This window comes from Rhinolophus sinicus, chromosome 6 (genome assembly GCF_057876585.1).
Source record: "Rhinolophus sinicus isolate RSI-liver-muscle chromosome 6, RSI-T2T, whole genome shotgun sequence".
Lineage (NCBI taxonomy): Eukaryota > Metazoa > Chordata > Mammalia > Chiroptera > Rhinolophidae > Rhinolophus > Rhinolophus sinicus.
In genome coordinates this window covers 28,220,583-28,238,991 of record NC_142506.1, presented here as the reverse complement: position 1 = coordinate 28,238,991, position 18,409 = coordinate 28,220,583, and the positions used below count along the sequence as shown (strand labels likewise).

Sequence of the window (18,409 nt, the reverse complement as noted above, 5' to 3'; positions counted from 1 at the left end):
TCTGACGGTACCTCTGTTCCCGCCTACCCTCGCCAGGGCAACAGGACTATTATTACCATGCAAACATCATCTTCGGTGGTCGCTTCCACTCTTAGCACTTCCTGGAATGCAGCAGATAATCTCAGAGTTTATATCATCCTCCTGAGTGCAACAGACCAAGGCGCCTTGCTCCTTTTTGTGACATCTTGCCTCCTCTTAGCCACCCTGCTCCAATTTTTCAACTGTTCCTTCTTTGAGATGATTTCTAACCCCTCACAATTACGCACACTCTACTTCGAAACATTTCTGTGCTTTATTCGCTCATATTCCTCTTAAAACACGTTGCCTGGGATTCAAAGCAGTACTCCAGCAGTGTTCTTAACCATGCAGGACAGTTTATGTCAGTCAATGCATTTATTTCTTATAGTGGTTATAAGGCCACTAAGATGACCTCGGTTTTTAGTAGCTGTATCATTATACAGTCTTGATAACTGTGCAATGGGGAGGAATATAATTATAATCAGAGCATAGATGCAGGACTTTGCCTTTGTCTCTGCATGAAAATGGCCTGGGAAGGTGAGATGACTGAAAGGTAGCTCCAGAATGCAATATTCCAGCCATAACCTTGACACGGCATCAGACACTTACTAAAGGGTTACAAAGAAGCAGAAGTTTCTGGAGACATATTAAGCAGATGCTGAGGGTGTGACCTGGCTCTTAGAAGAATTTAACATAAACGAAAGGAGTAGAAAGGATTAAGACACAGGTGCAAATTTCCTGTCATGCCCAAGTGAGCAATCACCTTAAAAACTGGGTAAAGGTGGTCTAAAGGTACAAACTTCCAGTTGTAAATTAAATAAATCATGGGGCTGTCTGTACAGCATGGTGATTATAGTTAATAGCACTGCATTATATATTTGAAAATTGCTAAGAGAGTAGTTCTTAAAAGTTCTCATTATAAGAAAACATTTTATAATTTTATACTTGAAACCCATATAATTTTGTTAACCAATGTTACCCAATACATTTAATTTTAAAAAAAAGAAAAAATTTTAACTATGTATGGTGATGGATGGTAACTAGACTTTTTGTGATCATTTCACAATATATACAAATGTCGAATCATTATATCACACACCTGAAACCAATATATTGTTATACGGCAATTATATCTCAGTAAAAAAAAATTAAGGTCCATTTCAAGGACTCCAGTTACCCAATGAAGAGATTTCACAATGAAACCATGATGAGGTCAAGCTCCAGGGCATCTCTGATCACCCCTGGTATGGGAGTCACATAGAACGAGTGGCAGCATCTAACCAGCAAATTTAAGATACAAAAGAAACTTTGTATACAGTTGGGGTCAGTGGATGTTGATATCTGTTTAATGGACAAGTAAGAATTTTTATTATCTCTCTTTATTCAGTCTCAGGTGACTTTCTTTTGTAAAACAAAAAAATTCTTTTGTTTTCATTTAGCAAGTGACTAACTCATTGTTCACCCTGCTCCCCCTACTCCCCATACCTATCTACCCAGATCTTTTTTTCAGAAACTGCTGCCGGGCAGATCTTTCCCGTCAGGCTTTGGTGCAGGCAGCTTGAACTATCACTTCTAGCTTTGGGTCATCTATAAATCGCAAAGCACACTTTCTATAGAATCCATAAATAAATTAGGGGGTCAACAGTGTCCCCAAGAATAGGAATCATTAATCTAGCCAAGAGTTGGAAGGAAAAAATGGTAAGAGGATGGTTCTAGTAATACTGATAATTTGGTTTTATTGATAATTCTGATAATATTGCCAAAGGGTTATTTTCAAATCACGGTAAGGAACATGGGAAGGGAATTTGCCTAGACTTGATTTTAATTTTCTGCAACTAAAGACTTGGTTAGCAAGTCTTACAACTGGTAACTTCTATGCCATAATTATAATGAATCGTTCCATTAATTTGTTTTTTCTTTGGACTGTTACCTATTTCTTGTTTTGTATCCAAACCTCTTGATGTCTTTCTCTTTCCTGTCACCAGTCAACTCCCACTTTGTCACTGTTTAGCATTCTTTGTTCGTCAGTTTTGGAAGAGGTAAAACTGCATTCAGCTTGCTTTGTCATTTAATAAAAACTCTGATAGGTGCAGAAGGACATTGGTACTATTCGTTTGTTTCAATTTCCTTTCCAATGACCTGACTTTATATTAACAAAGCAATCACATCTATAACTGTCAGGAGGAACTGGGGGCAACATCACTAGAAACCATTTTTAAGAGATGGGGTTGGAGATCTGAGGAAGAAGACAGGAGACCTAGATGTATTTTGTAAACCTAAATATTTTAAGATATAATTTCATTAAAAAAGATGTAATTCCAAATATCCTGCTTACTTTGGCTTTCTTTTATTATAGAACAGGCAGTTCTTTGTGCCTTGAAAGAGACACGCAGGCTGCAAAGAGCCATCTGAACTGCCCAGAAATGTCTTTAATCTTGACCATTTTCAAACACAGATCTCCATGGTGAACAATTTTCTGAGGGCTTCTTACAATGCAGAGTCTGTTCAGAGGATACTGATTTCAAAACCTCTGTACACAGGGCATAATGAAGAGGGGAAGAAAGTGCACAGCTTCGGGTAACTTAAGAAAAAGAAAGAAAATTCTACGGGAAATGAAAGACTACCCAAGTAGAAAGCATGTAGCATGCTATGATTCAGAATAAATGAGATGTAACTCTTCCAGGTCTAACAAAGACCAGTGCTTGCCCTCAAGCACTGCAAAGGATTATACGGTTTCTAGTTGTGTGAATAAGCACAAATAAAAAAGGATGCATGTAAAAGGTACTTAACATGATCACTGGCAAGAGATTTTCATTCATCTTTCATCAGTGATTTAGGTTCTATAATTTTCCATCGACTTTTATTCTCTTAGAACTGTAAAAATTCCACTCACTCATGAGCTGGTAAGAGTGCTTTATACTTGCTATTTATCCGTTCAGTATGTGGATAGGTTAACCATTTCTGAACAGTGTGGTCTGAATAAGTGTGGTAATCTAGATATTTAGGAATGCAGATGAAGCCACTACACTGTTGGATTTTAGGGCTGACTGTGTGCGCATGTGAACATGAGCCAGTGGAGGGAGGAATTCAGTGCTCCCCCTTTCAGAACTGATCAATACTGTTTGTCCTCAGATCCATTCTTTTTTTTTTTTATTAGTTTCAGGTGTACAAAACAATGTAATAGTTAGACATTTATACCCCTCACATAGTGATAACTACCCCCAATCTACTACCCTCTGACATTGTATATAGTGGTTACAATTCCATTAACTCTGTTCCCTATGTTGTACTTTACATCCTGTGAGATATAAAATTGTAGTTGACATTCATTATTATTCAGCTTCAGCTTCAGGTGTACAGTGCAGTGGACAGGCATCTACACCATCCATAATGTTGTCTCCCTAATAAGACAAGTGTCCATTCTTTGTGCTTGTCCTGCTTTGCTCTGTATCACATGAGGCTGACCTCTGCAGGCTGTTTCCCAGGCTCCTGTTTCATGGGCCTCTAGCTGGGTTTGGTCAGAGATTGGACGGTAGGAAGAGGTGAGAAGCTGGGCTATTGCTCATTTTCCATCTCTGGCAGTGTTTTCATCTCTTTCTTGGTTCCAGCTTCCAAAGGACAAGCCCAACGTGATTCCTGCTTTGACTGGTCACATTATGTTTCTCCAACTTAAGGTTGGCAGCAGTTTATAGCTATGGCCAATTTGGGGTTGCTTCACTGTCCCCTATTGAGCTTCTAGCCTTTGTAGTCAATTTCTTACATTAAATTCCTTCTGTTTTAAATACTGAAAGTGGTTTCTGTGTCCGAATCGGATCTTGAATGACACAACTGATGTATAGGTTAATTGTCATCTATTGAATCATGGTTTCTTTTAATTTTATACAGAATCCCTTACTTTTATAATAAAAATAACAATAGTTAATATGTATAGAGAGAGTACTTCAAGTACCAGGTAAACGTACTAGTAAGTCACTAAACAGAGGACAGCTACAGCTTTAGCCTCCAGCTTCCCTTTGCAGTAGCTGTACTACACCCCCTCAGAGTTACCAGCTGCCTGGACCCCTTGGTAGTCCAAATACTTGGTACGCCAATCAAAAGTCAGAACCACTTGTGCATTCCTGAGATGGGGATGAGACTTCCTCCAAGTTCCAGCTTTTAGGACCTCCCCCAGAGACACCTCTTCTCTTTTGGGTTCCAGCCCTAGGGGTGGTAGCCGCTTCTTTCAGTAATTATCTGATTTACCTCAGGATCCTGGCTTCCAACATCTGTGTAATAAATCTCCTATATTCAATCTCCTTTGATTGAAATATCTAGCATGGTTTATGTTACTATGATTAGACCTTGACTGATACATAGGTTCTTCTACCTTAATTCCCGTAAGTGTCCCATTGATTCTAAAAAATTGGCACTTACAGTCCATATTATTTCTATATTTATTTCAACTATACTAAGTTTAGGAGTTCTTATTTATATAACTACTTTTCATTCCCCCCCTTTTTTTGCTCTTTTTAATAAAATAATAAGAACAAAAACAAACACTGTCAAATAATTGCATAAATCCTGTTCACAAGCATAGCAATATTGCTGAAACAGAATATTTGACTGGCAGGCAGTGACTATGTGATACTTTATATGTTCATCAGCAACTGATGCATGCAAGATATACTTGGCATGCAAAGGGTGACCGAGAGATATATGAATGCTTAACAATTTAAAAATTGAGAACCTTAAGCATTTGCTTTCCTGCAAAGGAAATATAGAACTCTATTGGCAGACTCCTACTGCTTGTGTGATTAGAATGTTTTTATTGGCCATCATGATCTTACAACCATGTGCTAGATTACTTTTCATTATAAGCAGGCAGTGATGAAAATCAAAACTTCCATCCATAAACCACTAGTATATGTGGGAGACAGAATTCTAAGATGGCCCCCTATGATTTCTGCACTGTGGTGCACAATCCCTTGTCCTTGGGTATCAGCGAACTTGTGACTATAATGGATGTCACTCACATGATTATGTTACATTATATAACAGAAGGGATTTTGTAGGTGTGATTTTATTCCCTAATCAGTTGACTTTGACTTAAAAAGGAGATTATCCTGGTGGGTCTGACTTAATTGGGTGAGCCCTTAAAAGGACTCCTGAAGCCAGAGATTCAAAGTGTAACAGAGAGGACCTTTGCAAGGGGACTACATGGCATGGACCTGAGAGTGGTCTCCAGCAGCTGAGAATGTTCCCCAGAAAATAGACAGCAAAAAAGCAGGGCTCTCAGTCCTACAACCACAAGGAAATGAATTCTGTCAACAACCTAAAAAAGCTTGGAAATGTATCTTTCCCTAGTCAAGCTTCCACCTAAGGACTTACCTGGCTGACATCTTGACTTCAGCTTTGTATGGCATTAACCTGTGCTGGACTCCTGACCCCCAAAACTGGGAGGTAATAAATTTGTGTTAAGTCACTAAGATTGTGTAATTTGTTACACAGTAATAGAAAAATGATACAATCAATGAAGGAATCAATATAGATAGATTCCATTTGCAACAGCAGCAAAATCCATAATAACCCCAATAAGAAATATATAAGACCTATATAAAGAAAATTACACAATTTTATTGATGCATAAAAGAGCATTTGAAAAATGGGAAAATATACTATGTCCCTAAATAGAAAGATTAAATGTTTTAAAGATATCAATCTTAAAGGAATTTTATGACAGATAAGAAATGCATTAATAGTTCAATAGGAAAAAAGTAAAATATTTGAACAGAAACTATGCAGACCATTTGGAAATCTTTGGGAAAGACCAGCCTGGAAATAGCATCCAGGACCCTAAACTAAACGATAATCTCTAACTAGAACTTAAGTCTATAATGGTAGAATAAGTCTGACTTTTAGGCCAAGCAAACTCAACTGGACTGAGACAGTAAATTCCAGAGTTGGCAGGATAAATGACTTTGCAAACCCACAGAGGTAGAGAAATAAGCACAAACCCACAGTGGGAGTACTTTTATGATAATTTTAGGACCTGGGAGACAAGGTATGTGAAAACGCTTTGTATGCTGTAAATATATACATATATATACATTATTATGTATTATCTTTGAAATATAGATAATGATATCTGTTTTACTTATCTTGTGGTGTAATTTAACTAAGTGAATGTGTAGTTTAAAAATGCATGGATGTTAATGCAGGATTAGCTTTTGCTGAAACCCCAATCTGGACCCCAAATTTACACAGAGAGGGCCTATCTAAAGTCACTGAGCCATAGGGGCAGCAGCAGCAACAGCAGGAATTGGCACATGGCTGGAAGACAGGCTGCCTGGTAGAGCCTCCTCCACTCTCCAGACTGTGGAATGCTGCCACCACAGCGGTTTGGCTACAAAAGGGCATCAGCTGGGAACTTCAGCTTCACATTGGACCAGTTTCATGTGTGAGCGACTTGGGCCAGTTTCATGCCTGCAGCTGCAGTTAGAAGGGTCCCATGGTTCGTGTATTTCTCTGTTGACACTGTCTTGAAATTCTTAGTAATTTCTTAACAAAGGACTCTGCATTTCCACTTTGCACTGAGCCGGGCAAATTATGTAGCCAGTCCTGGCCTTAGAATCCATTTGGATTTTTGCTTCTTCTGAAAAACAGGAATGAAATTTACCTGTGGTCAGGCACTGGCCAGGAGTGAACATTTCTAGAACTGTCTTGACCTGCTCCCCTGCCAAGCAGTGCCTTCTGTTTTAATGTCCATCTGTTGGGCCCACTATAACTTCCAGAAACCTGGATAAGTCTCCAAAAAGAACTCTGCTGAGTTGCATTTGACCTCAGCAGCACCACCATTCTGTCAGCAACCTTCATGTTGTTACAGGTGTGGGAGACTTCCCTCCTGTCTGATTCCAACCAGCGGTGTATACCGGAGCTCCTGACGCTACCTGGTGGGTAGCCTGGGTTCCTGAGGATGCTTTCTTCCAGGGTGGACAAAGGAGAACAGATAAAAGAAGGACAAAGAAAAAAGATAATATCAGAGATCAAGAATGATTACTCAAAAATGAACTACCACTGAATGTTGCGTAACCTCCCTGAGCCTGTTTCCTCAGCTGTGAATGGGGCAAGCAGAGAGGTACCCCACCCCTCGCACCCCTCACTACCACCCCCACCCCACCCCCACTGCCAGGGATGACAGAGTATGCGTAAAAGGCTTTGTTTAGTTCCTGGAGCTTAGTGTTATCACTTATTACACAGCGGTTCCTAATCATTTGGGTCATGGGCCCTGGGAGAACCTAATGGTACCTTGGGTTCTTTCTCCAAAAATATCTCTTCTAAAAAGAGCTTGCAGAAGATGCCAGCGTTAGACAACCGTTGAAGGTGGTCCCTGGGCCCAGGTGAAGACCCTGCCTCTACACTGTTACTTAGGCGGTGCAATTTCCACTACCGTCTTCGAAGTCTCCACCCGTGGGTCTCTGAGAACCGCCACTCCGCTTGGACTCTACAGGAGGCTTCTCCATGCGGTCTGTACAGCCCCGCGAGGGTCCGGGAGGAATTAGCAGCTGCCGCAGCAGGAGGCGGGCCCGGCTCTCGGCCCGCCCCACGTCGGGGTCGGGGTGGGGGCTCCGGCCTGTTACCGGATGGAAACTCCGGGTGTCCAGGGGGGCGGGAGGGAAAGGGGGAGGGAGGGTGGTGCGCGGGTGAAAGGCGCATTGATGCAGCCTGCGCCGGCCTCGAAGAGCGGTGGGGCCAGACTCTGATCACGTCCGGGCTCCGGGTCTACTGGTCCTGCTCCTGCTCCGCGCGTCTCGGGGCCGCCGCGCGCCATGCGCCTTCAGAGCCCCGCCGCAGCCTCGGCTCAGCGGCTCCTCGGCCTCCTGCTGCTCCTGCTGCTGCAGCTGCGGGCGCCGTCGAGCGCCTCCGAGATCCCCAAGGCGAAGCAAAAGGCGCTGCTCCGGCAGAGGGAGGTGGTGGACCTGGTGAGTGCGGGGAGCCGGGCGGGACAGAGCCGCCGGCAGCGCGGGCAGGGCGTCAGTCCAGTCGTTGTGTGTGTGTGGTGGGGGGGTGGGGGCAGTCATGGGGGGGGCGGATGTGTGGGTGGGTGGGGGGTGGAGGGCGGTCTGCACAGCTGAGTGATGTGTCTTACTTGGGTGCGCCTAGGTGTCCCGCTTTGTCCCAGTCTACGTGTAAAGAAGGGCCTGAGCTGTAGGTGTAGTGGAGTTCTGGGACTCCAAGGGAAGGCCAAAATGAGAGGGCCATCGCGCGGCGGAGATGACACCTGGGTTAGGTAGGATACCCCTAAGAACAGGGAGTCGCCCAATTATTATTTTTCTGGCCTCTGAGGCCCACCCTGGGATGATGAGGAGGGTTAGAGCGGCAATGAGAGTGCAATGAAGAGCTTGGGTAGGTTAAAGCGTTGACCTGAGATTTGCCTGGGAGACACTGGACTGGATAATCACCTGGGTGGGCTGGGCCAGGGATATGCAACGTGTCCTTTGTTGGGGCCGGTGGCCACGTCTGCTTGCAAGAGAGAATAACAACCCTCACAAAGCCTCTGTCCAACTCTTTGTAACTTGAAGACTATGAGTCATGTTGGGTCATCTTCCTAGGGAGTATGGGCTGCAATTTACTTTGTTGGACGACCACAGCTGGGGCCAGGAATGGTTCAGAAGGTTTAAGGTCAGAAGGGGAAACGAAGGGGCCCAGCATTGAGCCTTCAAGGGCTCATTTCATTGCTCACGTTAGATTAAAAAGACAGTCAGTCCTTCAAGACACCGTGGGTCTTCAGCCTGTGACGACCAGGTAGGAGGCATTACAATTGAGCTGAGGGAGAACACAGTTTCCAGAAGAGCAAATAAATAGCCCAAGTGCTTTCTGAGGGGCTAATCTATGGGAAGGTCTGTTGACTTAAAACTCTTTCCCTCTAAAAGTCAACAAACCCAATGGAGGGCAAGAGTGATTCTTTCACAACTATCATATTCCTTGACACATATCTTCATTCATAAGCCAACTGCAGACAAATATGGCGTACAGGCATTGCAGGACATAGAGAGGAGGCATTTTTTGTTTAAAAAACAAACAAACCAAAAAACCCAACTGTTTCGAATTTGTTAAGCTGACATTGTAAACTGAGCTAATAAGCGAAGCTCCCTGGCGGCTAGTTGTAAGGCAGATTCAAAAGCTCTGGAAAAAATTCCTGCCATTTGACAGAGCACTTTTTGGTACTGCGCTATGTAATTTTGCTCCACAAAGCAGACTATGTGTTCAGGGCTACAGTTCTATTTTAAGTTTCTAAATTGTTAAAAAAAATAAAATAAAATAAAATAAATAAAAAAAACTGTACCAAATGAATGTGGTTTATGTGCAGTTTGCATTTGTAAAATTGTAGCTATGATACACAAAATACCCCTTTCCCATAAAGAAAGCTAGCAATTTTTTTCTTTCCCTCCAAGAATTTACAGTACCCGTGGTTTCCCACAACTCTAGCCCAGCTTGGAAAAGCTTACTATGCAGCCAGGCTCAGGTGCATCCTGTAGTTTGGACTTTGGTTTTGCTAGGGGGAAAAAAACCCCACATAGTCGTTAAGAAGGCTTCAACAGATTCTGTAAAGCAACTTCTTTGTACAGGATCTTTCAAAGCATTTCTTTCAAGCTTCCAGCAAGCTCTGCCCCCTAGTGGCCAGTGAAAGAAACAGGGGTTCCTTCCACAGACAGTTATCCAGCCTCTTACCTGGCAAGTACTAAGCATGTGCTGTTAGCATTTTAAAGTGAAAGAAGAACACAGATGTAATACCTGTGGAACCAAATTCCATAAAATTATGTGGTCTCTGAAATGCAGTTTTTAGATGAAAAAACTGAATAAAAGTTCTCAACTACGGCACTATTGACATTTTGGGCCTAATAATTCTTTGCTGTGGGGACTGTACTGTGTATTGTAGCATATTTAGCAGCAACCCTGGCCTCTACTCTCTAGATGCCAGTAGCAGTCTCCTTCTCCCAAGGTGTGACAACCGAAAATGTCTGCAGACATTTTCAGTGTCCCCTGTGGGACAAAATTGTCCCCAGTCGAGAACTACTGTTATATAGGAAAATAAAATTTTGTGTAGCATCTTGTCCTGAGGGGAATGATAGTGAAGAAATCAAAGAATACCAGAAGTCTTATTGTTTCTCCCTTTCCACCTGAAATCTATGTCCAAACATTGCATGTATCAGCTAGTGTAAGTGAATGAAATTACTAAAATGAAAATTAAGTCTAAAACTAGACTATCTTAGAATATTTTATACTTTAGCATATCTTCTAATACTTTTGCAATTTTGTTATTTTTCTTACTGTTTCTCTGTCAGTAAATAAATAACTGTGTCTTTTTCCCTCCATTACAATCAGGAAAGTAGCAGTGGTCAAAGTCACAAAAATCATTTATTAAAACAAAGATCAAATTGGTAATGTGAGAAGCAAATCAATTGGCCAACATTAGAGACATAAGGATCCTGCTGAGGCAGTGTCATTATTGGATTTTATAATATGAGCATGTCTAATCCCAGATGGTGAAATTAAAAGATAAGCTTTGAAGTTATTTTAATATGAAAGGGAACTTGTCTTTTTGTTCTCATTGGACAGTATATTTATATAGAATGATAGTATTGGACAATCTACACAAATGGGGGAATGTTAAAATAAAAATTTAAGTTAGGTTTGGAATTTGGAGGGTCTAATAAGTGGACCAATTTAGGAATTTGATAGATGGAGATCAAAATACCACCTTTACCACCAATCCAACTACACTGGTGTGTGTGGCTTATGTGTGTTAACTGGCATGTTTAATGATGCTCTCTTCTCCAGATCTAGGCCCTGGTAATGTCCACCCAGGGGAGTGGACACACTTGCCCAGGGTCGCTGACAAACAGAATAATCATGTTTGGCATATGCAGTGTTTACTGTGTGCCAGGCACTGTTCTAAGCACATTTTATATATTATCTCACATCTCATACAAACCCTGGAAGGTAAGAATCCTTATTACTTTCCCCATTTTACAGGTAGGGAAACAGATACTGCCATGTTTACCAGCTTACTCTATCTCACGTTGCTAATAGGGAGAATCTGGCTCTAGAATCAATGCTATTTAACTTTAATATGATACTGCCACTGCCACCCCCCAACCCCAAACAAAAACAGAGAAAATCCTAGCACTTAAGACATGTGATAGATTACCGCTACCCTGTTGAAGACTAACGGTCACCTGCAAAGAGGTCATTTAATCCCTGTCAGGGAGGAGGAGTGGGGTTGGAGATCAGAAGTGTTAACGTTCTCCACATAAAATTAGGCAGGAGAAGCAGGGGATATGTATATCCAACTTAGAAATATTGCCAGTGTAAGATGATGATTGACTGTTAAGATTTTATTTTGTAATTATATGTCTCAGAATTTATTTTAGAGAAATAATTCAAATGGAAAAAAGCTATATGGATAAAGATTTTCGTTACAATAATATTAATGATAGAAAAAAATAGAAATAACCTAAGTATCCCAAAATAGTGCACTGTTTGCTTAAAATTGTAAAAGTAGAATTCCAAGTCCCTTTGCGACATATAGAGTTAGAAGAAAAAAGCAGTATATCAAATAATGTCCACCTTGGAATACAGCCATTTAAAAATGATGTATGCTTTTAATAGCAGTAGAGAAAAGCAGGTAAATGAAAACATTTTGTCTTTGATTTGTGTGTGAATGTGTATAAAGTCTGTGAAATAAAAAGAACAGGAAAAAGGCCGCAATATTTTAGAAATAACTTTAAAAGCATTGCTCTGTAATAACTCATCGAGAACATGAACAAGTGGTATGAAAGGATTCTTGATTCCAAGGGCTCAAAATAAATGGAAATCTAATCAGAGTGAGTCTTTGAATTTTAAGTGGTACAAGATTTTCTCCCTTTCCTTTTTCCACTAGTATAATGGAATGTGCTTACAAGGGCCTGCAGGAGTACCTGGTCGAGATGGGAGCCCTGGGGCCAATGGTATTCCTGGTACTCCTGGGATCCCAGGTCGGGATGGATTCAAAGGAGAAAAGGGGGAATGCCTGAGGGAAACCTTTGAGGAGTCTTGGACACCTAACTACAAGCAGTGCTCATGGAGTTCACTGAATTATGGCATAGATCTTGGAAAAATTGCAGTAAGTAAAACCTGAATTGTTTTAAAGTTGAAGCAAAACTTAAGGGTTTTCATAGTTGAGTGTTAATTAAGGTGAGATTTTATTTTGTTTATTTTTACCAAAGACTTTAAAAAATTAAGGAGTAGGTACCATGTGACAGTAACTTAAAATTAATGAGAAAAAATTGATGACATGAATTTTATAAAGGTATTTCTAATTTCTAAGACAAAAAAATCACCATATTATTTTAACCCTAATACCTCAAATAACTTACTTTTTTTTTTGTAATCCAAACAAAAAAGGTGAGCGTACGTGTCAGTGTCCACAAGATTGGACAGTAAGCAACTTTCCCATCTTATCCTAATGTAAATTTAAAATAGTCTAAGAAATTCTGCTGTGGCTTCAGACATAAGGGTGGGAAGAACCTTCTAAGAAATTACTACATGGAATTACTATCTGGAAGTGAGAAATCCATTAGTATTTGTCCTTATTCTGGGGTAGCTGGCCCAACTTAAAATTGCTCAGCCTAAGAGAAGTGGAATGGACAAGAGTGACAATTTGGACTACAGTGACCATTTTAAATTGTTCTGCAACATTTAGGGGGAAATTTACTCAAAATAGCCTGTCTGGCAATGCATTTTGATTAATGACTCAGTCACTTTGATCAGTGTTTGCTTTAAAAGTACCTGGCAAACCCGCTGGATGGCATAGAGTTGAAGAAGTTCCTACTATTCCTAAGCCTTTCATTTGTTGATCAACTCTGTACATGATTCCATACCCACAATATATTACTTCATGATATTAACCACTACTACCACCAGGCAAATAGAAGAGGTTTTATTTTCATAAAACTGTTTTAATCTGTGTATTACCCCTGATCCTTATCTCAGCTCTTTAATGTCTGCTCTCTTATCTGTAAAAAAGTTTGAGACTCTCTTGGTTTGATTTTTATGTGATAGAATTTCCGTATAGCTTGTATGGTTTGGGTGACTGTGATCATTTTATTTTATTTGTGATTTCTTAGAAAGCATTTTGTTAAAATGTTGCCTACTTCTTCAAACATTTGACATTGATAGACTGGTTGCTTATTTTACAGTTCATTGAAAGTTGCTGAGTTCTCTCTAAAACCATAACCCTATGAACTCTGAATTATTAGTATGCTTTCAAGTTCTTTTTAGCAGTAGTCAGAATGGGTTTAGGAGCCTTCTGCAAGTAAAAGATAGTAGGACCATGAGCCAATTGACAGACAAATTTTTCAAAAACCAATTAAAGAGAGAGAAAAACAAAAATCAACCTAGGCCTTAGAATTGTGTCACATAGGTAAAAACTGAAACCCTACCTATCTATGCTTGACCCCCTGATACCGTCTGCTGTTAATCAAATAGAAACAGATCAGGAATAAATACCGGGGGTACAAAAAAAATGTATACGAGGGGACACTTTGATCAGCTTTGCTCAAGCATTAGTTTGCCGTAATCAGAAGTGTCAGGACCCTGATGGTAACCACGTTGAGCACCTCTTGTAATTGCAAACGTGACTTGTATTCATCTTTTGTTATCAGTATATATTGAGTATTACAATTTTAATACAGTTTTCTTTCTTAAAATGTGTATACATTTTTTTGGCACTCTCTGTATATCTGGACAGTGCTAGTCTAGAACGTGAGTTAATGAGGGCAGAGATTCTGTTTTGTTTACTGCTGTATCTGTGGCATTCAACACATAGGGCTCACAATATATTTTTGGAATGAAAAAAAGTAAATATGTAGATTGGTTTGGTCTACATACTGAAAGCTAGCTGTTTTGGGTAAAAATGAAAGACAACTTCAATGGTGTGAATAATTCCAAGAATGCCATAATTTGATTTTTTTTTAGAGTTCCTAACATCACAGTCTCATCTATCTTGGAGAACATCTTTCTCTATATATAAAAGTTAAATGTGGTTTTGGGAAAAGGATAGTTAAATAAAATTCACAATACAGTTTGAAGGCATCTTTTTAATTAAAGTTGAAAATGCACATTAAACCCTATTTCTATTTTTGTGACAGGAGTGTACATTTACTAAGATGCGTTCGAACAGTGCTCTAAGAGTTCTGTTCAGTGGCTCACTTCGGTTGAAGTGCAGAAGCGCCTGCTGTCAACGTTGGTATTTCACATTCAATGGAGCTGAATGTTCAGGACCTCTTCCCATTGAAGCCATAATTTATTTGGACCAAGGAAGTCCTGAACTGAATTCAACAATTAATATTCATCGCACTTCTTCTGGTACGTAGAATAGTGGCATTGCAGGATGGGTCTCAGATTTTTAGAGACGGAAGATTTGTTTTGAGTCCACTATTATGTCAGGTCATGAGGCTGTTAGTAAGAGACCTACAGCAAGTTTTCAGCTCATAATGCTCCACCCTGGTTGCATTTCAGAATATCCTGAAATGGATCTTTAAAAAATATGTGGACACCTGGGTCCCATTTCTGACCAACTAAATCAGAATCTTTAGGGGTAAGACCATATCTTTTTTAAAAATCCCCAAGGTTGAAAATCACTAAGTTAGATGAAATGGAAAAACAGCCATAGAGCAGTGGTTTTCAGCACTGGCTACACATTGGACTAAACTGGGGAACTTAGAAAAATCCCCATGCATGCTTGAGTACCACCCCTCCAGGGAGAGTAACTTAATGGGTCTGGTACTCCCTAGGCAATGGGACTTCCAGACTCCCTCCTGGTTGTTCTAATGTTCAGCGAAGGTTGACAACCTCTAGCTTAAATTGATAAGGAGACCAATTTCTCTGCCTTATCCTTTAAAAGAATAGATGAAGTCTGCTGAATTTGTAAAAGAGAACATTTCTACATTATTCCTGCTTTCTTTGTTTGTCTCTACCTAGTATGAGAGAAAAGACATTCAATTAGACCAGTGGTCAGTTAAGCTATAAGAAAAAAACATATTGTTTTGTTTTAAGGTTCATTAAAGAAAGCTCAGAAGATATCAGAAAGTAGAAGGGGGAAAGTTACCTATTAATGTCATCATCCAGACACACCACTATCGATATTTGGCGGCCCGCCATTTTGGTTTCTTGAGTAGCTATGAGGTGGCACACCATGACAGCACAGGCTGGGCGAATGACAAGATGTATATATTGCTGGTTTCATTTCCCTGATTGCTTGAAGGGATTTCTCACTAATTTTGTATTTAAAAATGGCCAAAGGAAGAGGAGAGATCCCTCCACTATTAACCAGAGGAAATTATATTACAGCACTCTTTGGGAATCCAAGTCAGATACTTAACTCAAAAACTAATATAGCACATTTATCCTTAAGAAATCAAGAGCATCCCTTCCACATGCTTCCTCAAATCTCCACAATGTTCTCAAGATGTAAAAAAGATATTTTAAGCCCCTCTCTTTGCACATAGAGAAAGCGTAAGGAATTAAAGTGTCTTACCGAGGACAGCAGAATCAGTGTTCAAGAGAGCAGAAACCAGATCCCTGCCCTCTTGTCTCCCTAGCCCTCTCTTTCTTTGATCAGATTAAAGGGCCTCATCACAAAGTCCTTAGCTATATGTGCTGGAAAGGAAGATGTACTTTCCCTCTGAGAAGCAGTCTCTAAAATAAGAAAAATACAGATATAAAATTAAAATTTGATTAGGAAGTGATACATGTTTAGATAGTAGTAGATATAATCAACTTACTCTATTATCTGTAAGCTGTATGTGTTAATATCTTGCTATAGTGTAAGCCCTCAGCCCAGAAACTGTAACCTATACATGTATATACTTTCTAAATTATTTAACGTGGCATTTCCCAACCATGGTGTGAAATCTCATTTGGTGTGGTCAGGTGGGTGGAATGTCAGAAGCAATTTGTTATTCATAACAACTTTTGTGTTAAGATGAATTGAAGGTTACCTCCACAATAAAATCACTTTCCCTTGCACACCGATACTCTTTCTTGAGGGAAAGGAAAGGAGATGCACTTATGTTAGCAAATCAGAGGATGACTTAAAGCTTTGGATATGCCCGTGGGAGTTTGAAAAACATTTGAATGCCATTTTATTGCCTGGGTCCAGGAAGAAAATAGATTGAGAACCCCTAATCCAACATATTTCAGGTGCTTCGTAAGCCGCAATACTGTACGCTATTACAGCAAAAATGTTCATTCATTCAAAAAACATTTTTTTCATTTGTTAAAGACTATATGCCATGACCATTTGACTCTTCCTGTGGGAGGCTGATGCTAGAACAGTTTGTTTGACATCCTATAGGGTGAAGTGAACAAGTTTCTAGGCCATGGATGTCAAGACCTTGGGAAAACAGGAGGGTTTCTGGGCATTCTCACCTGGCGTGGTGCTGAGGATACTAGATTAAATGGGACTGGGCACACTGGTTAGTTCTCCTAGCTTTGAAAGGGGCCTGCATTAGAGCCAGGTCCCTGGATTCTGAGGGACTTGCCTCAGGATTGCTACAGGCCTACATCCCTGAGGCTTAGCTGGAATGCACTGACTTTCCAAATAGGAAAGGTGGCCTGTCACATGATGTCATCCTACACTACTTATATGTCAGGACTCATTTTCTTGAAGACTCTGTAACTTCTGGTTCCTTTTCCACCTTACACAGACATCAAAGGGGCTACATCTTTTTGCCTATTAAAATGAGCACTGGGGGAAGATTTTTTTTTTAATGTAGGAGAAGAACCTTGGTAAGATGAAATGCAAGCTGTGTATTAGTATGTGAAAGTCCAGAGATTCTGAGCAAAAATGTATATTTATATAGCGTAAGAGGAAAGGCAGAGTTGTTTGTTTGTTTGTTTTTTCACTGAGGAAATTCTGTGTAAAATGAGATTCACAGGTTGAAGGACTGCTATAATGATTATGCTCGAATTAATGTTATAAAAGTTCTTTCTTCTACTTGAATATCATCAAGTGTGCAGGTAAGTGTTGGGAAGGGCTTTTTTAAAAAAAAGACTTGCATATCAAATAAAGTCTTGGCTTTTAATAGTGTTGGCTTCATTTAGTCAAATAAATTGCTTTTTTGTTTTAGGTCATCTCTGTAACTAAACAAATTCTGGTATTATGTTAAAAACCCGTAAGAAACTGCCTGTTAAGCTTATGTTATAGAATGGATATGTGTTTGTCTTTTAAAATATGTATATGCTAATAAAAAGAGAATTTATCTCTATGAAACCCTCATCAACTATTAGAATTTTTAATTCACTTTACATTAAATAGATTTATTATCTAGCTTGCTAGAGTAATACAATTTAGCTAAAGGTTTTTGCTTTCTAAAGAAAGATGTACCTTTCATCTTTGTTTTGCAGTGGAAGGACTTTGTGAAGGAATTGGTGCCGGATTGGTGGATGTTGCTATCTGGGTTGGCACTTGTTCCGATTACCCCAAAGGAGATGCCTCTACTGGATGGAACTCAGTGTCTCGCATCATTATTGAAGAACTACCAAAATAAATTCTTTAATTTTCATTCCCTACCTCTTTTTTATTATACCTTTGAATGGTTCGTTTTAGTGACATATAATTTTTAGGTATACATCTGAATGAAAAACGAAGCTAAACATGTTTACAGACCAAAGTGTGATTTCACACTGTTTTTCAGTCCAGTATTATTCATTTTTTCCTTCAATCAAAGATGTGTGCAGGATTTTGTAGTTGAATAGAATACTGTCTTCGTATTCCCATTCCCTGAAACTATAATTTAGAATATCACTGTGGCCTTTAATTTTTTCTATTCTCTTAGAATAGCACTTTTTAAAATACAAAAGCTACCAGTCTTTGTACAAGTTGTAAATGTTCAAAATTGTTTTATATCTGTGAAATAAAACTTATTTCAAACAACTTTGATATCTTTAACCTAATTGCCACTAAAATTAGTTTCTGGTACTTTATATCTGAAAAGTTGAGTTAAATCTATATTTGTATTTCATTTAACAATGCTATATTGACTTTTAGTATATGTATAATTCCATATTTTGAGGAATACAAAGAGAAAGGAAATTTATGTGTCAGGAAATACACTAGCACTCTAGGAATTTTATCTTTATAATTTTTATCTTTTTACTCTTAAAAAAAGACTAAAAAGATGTGAATTCTGGCCTCAAATTGCTTACCACTTGGTAGGGAGGATAAGATATATACAAAAATATCAATAAATCAAAGATTATATGTTGATTGCCATAAAAGTTGTTGAAGAGACTGGTATAATTCAAAGGAAGATCTGTCACTTCTGGTTGACGTGATTAGAAAGAATACAGGTGTAAGACTGATAAAGTT

At 39.4% G+C, this 18,409-nt stretch overlaps 1 protein-coding gene across 1 annotated transcript; it reads left to right on the top strand.

Moving 5' to 3' along the window:
• The first annotated feature begins 7,693 nt into the window (after positions 1–7,693).
• On the top strand, positions 7,694–17,603 carry CTHRC1 (collagen triple helix repeat containing 1). The gene is made up of 4 exons (XM_074316313.2): positions 7,694–7,976; positions 11,939–12,160; positions 14,187–14,403; positions 17,446–17,603. The coding sequence occupies exons 1-4, from the start codon at positions 7,824–7,826 to the stop codon at positions 17,586–17,588; spliced, it is 735 nt and encodes a 244-aa protein (XP_074172414.2). The 5' UTR covers positions 7,694–7,823; the 3' UTR covers positions 17,589–17,603.
• The last annotated feature ends 806 nt before the right edge of the window (positions 17,604–18,409 follow it).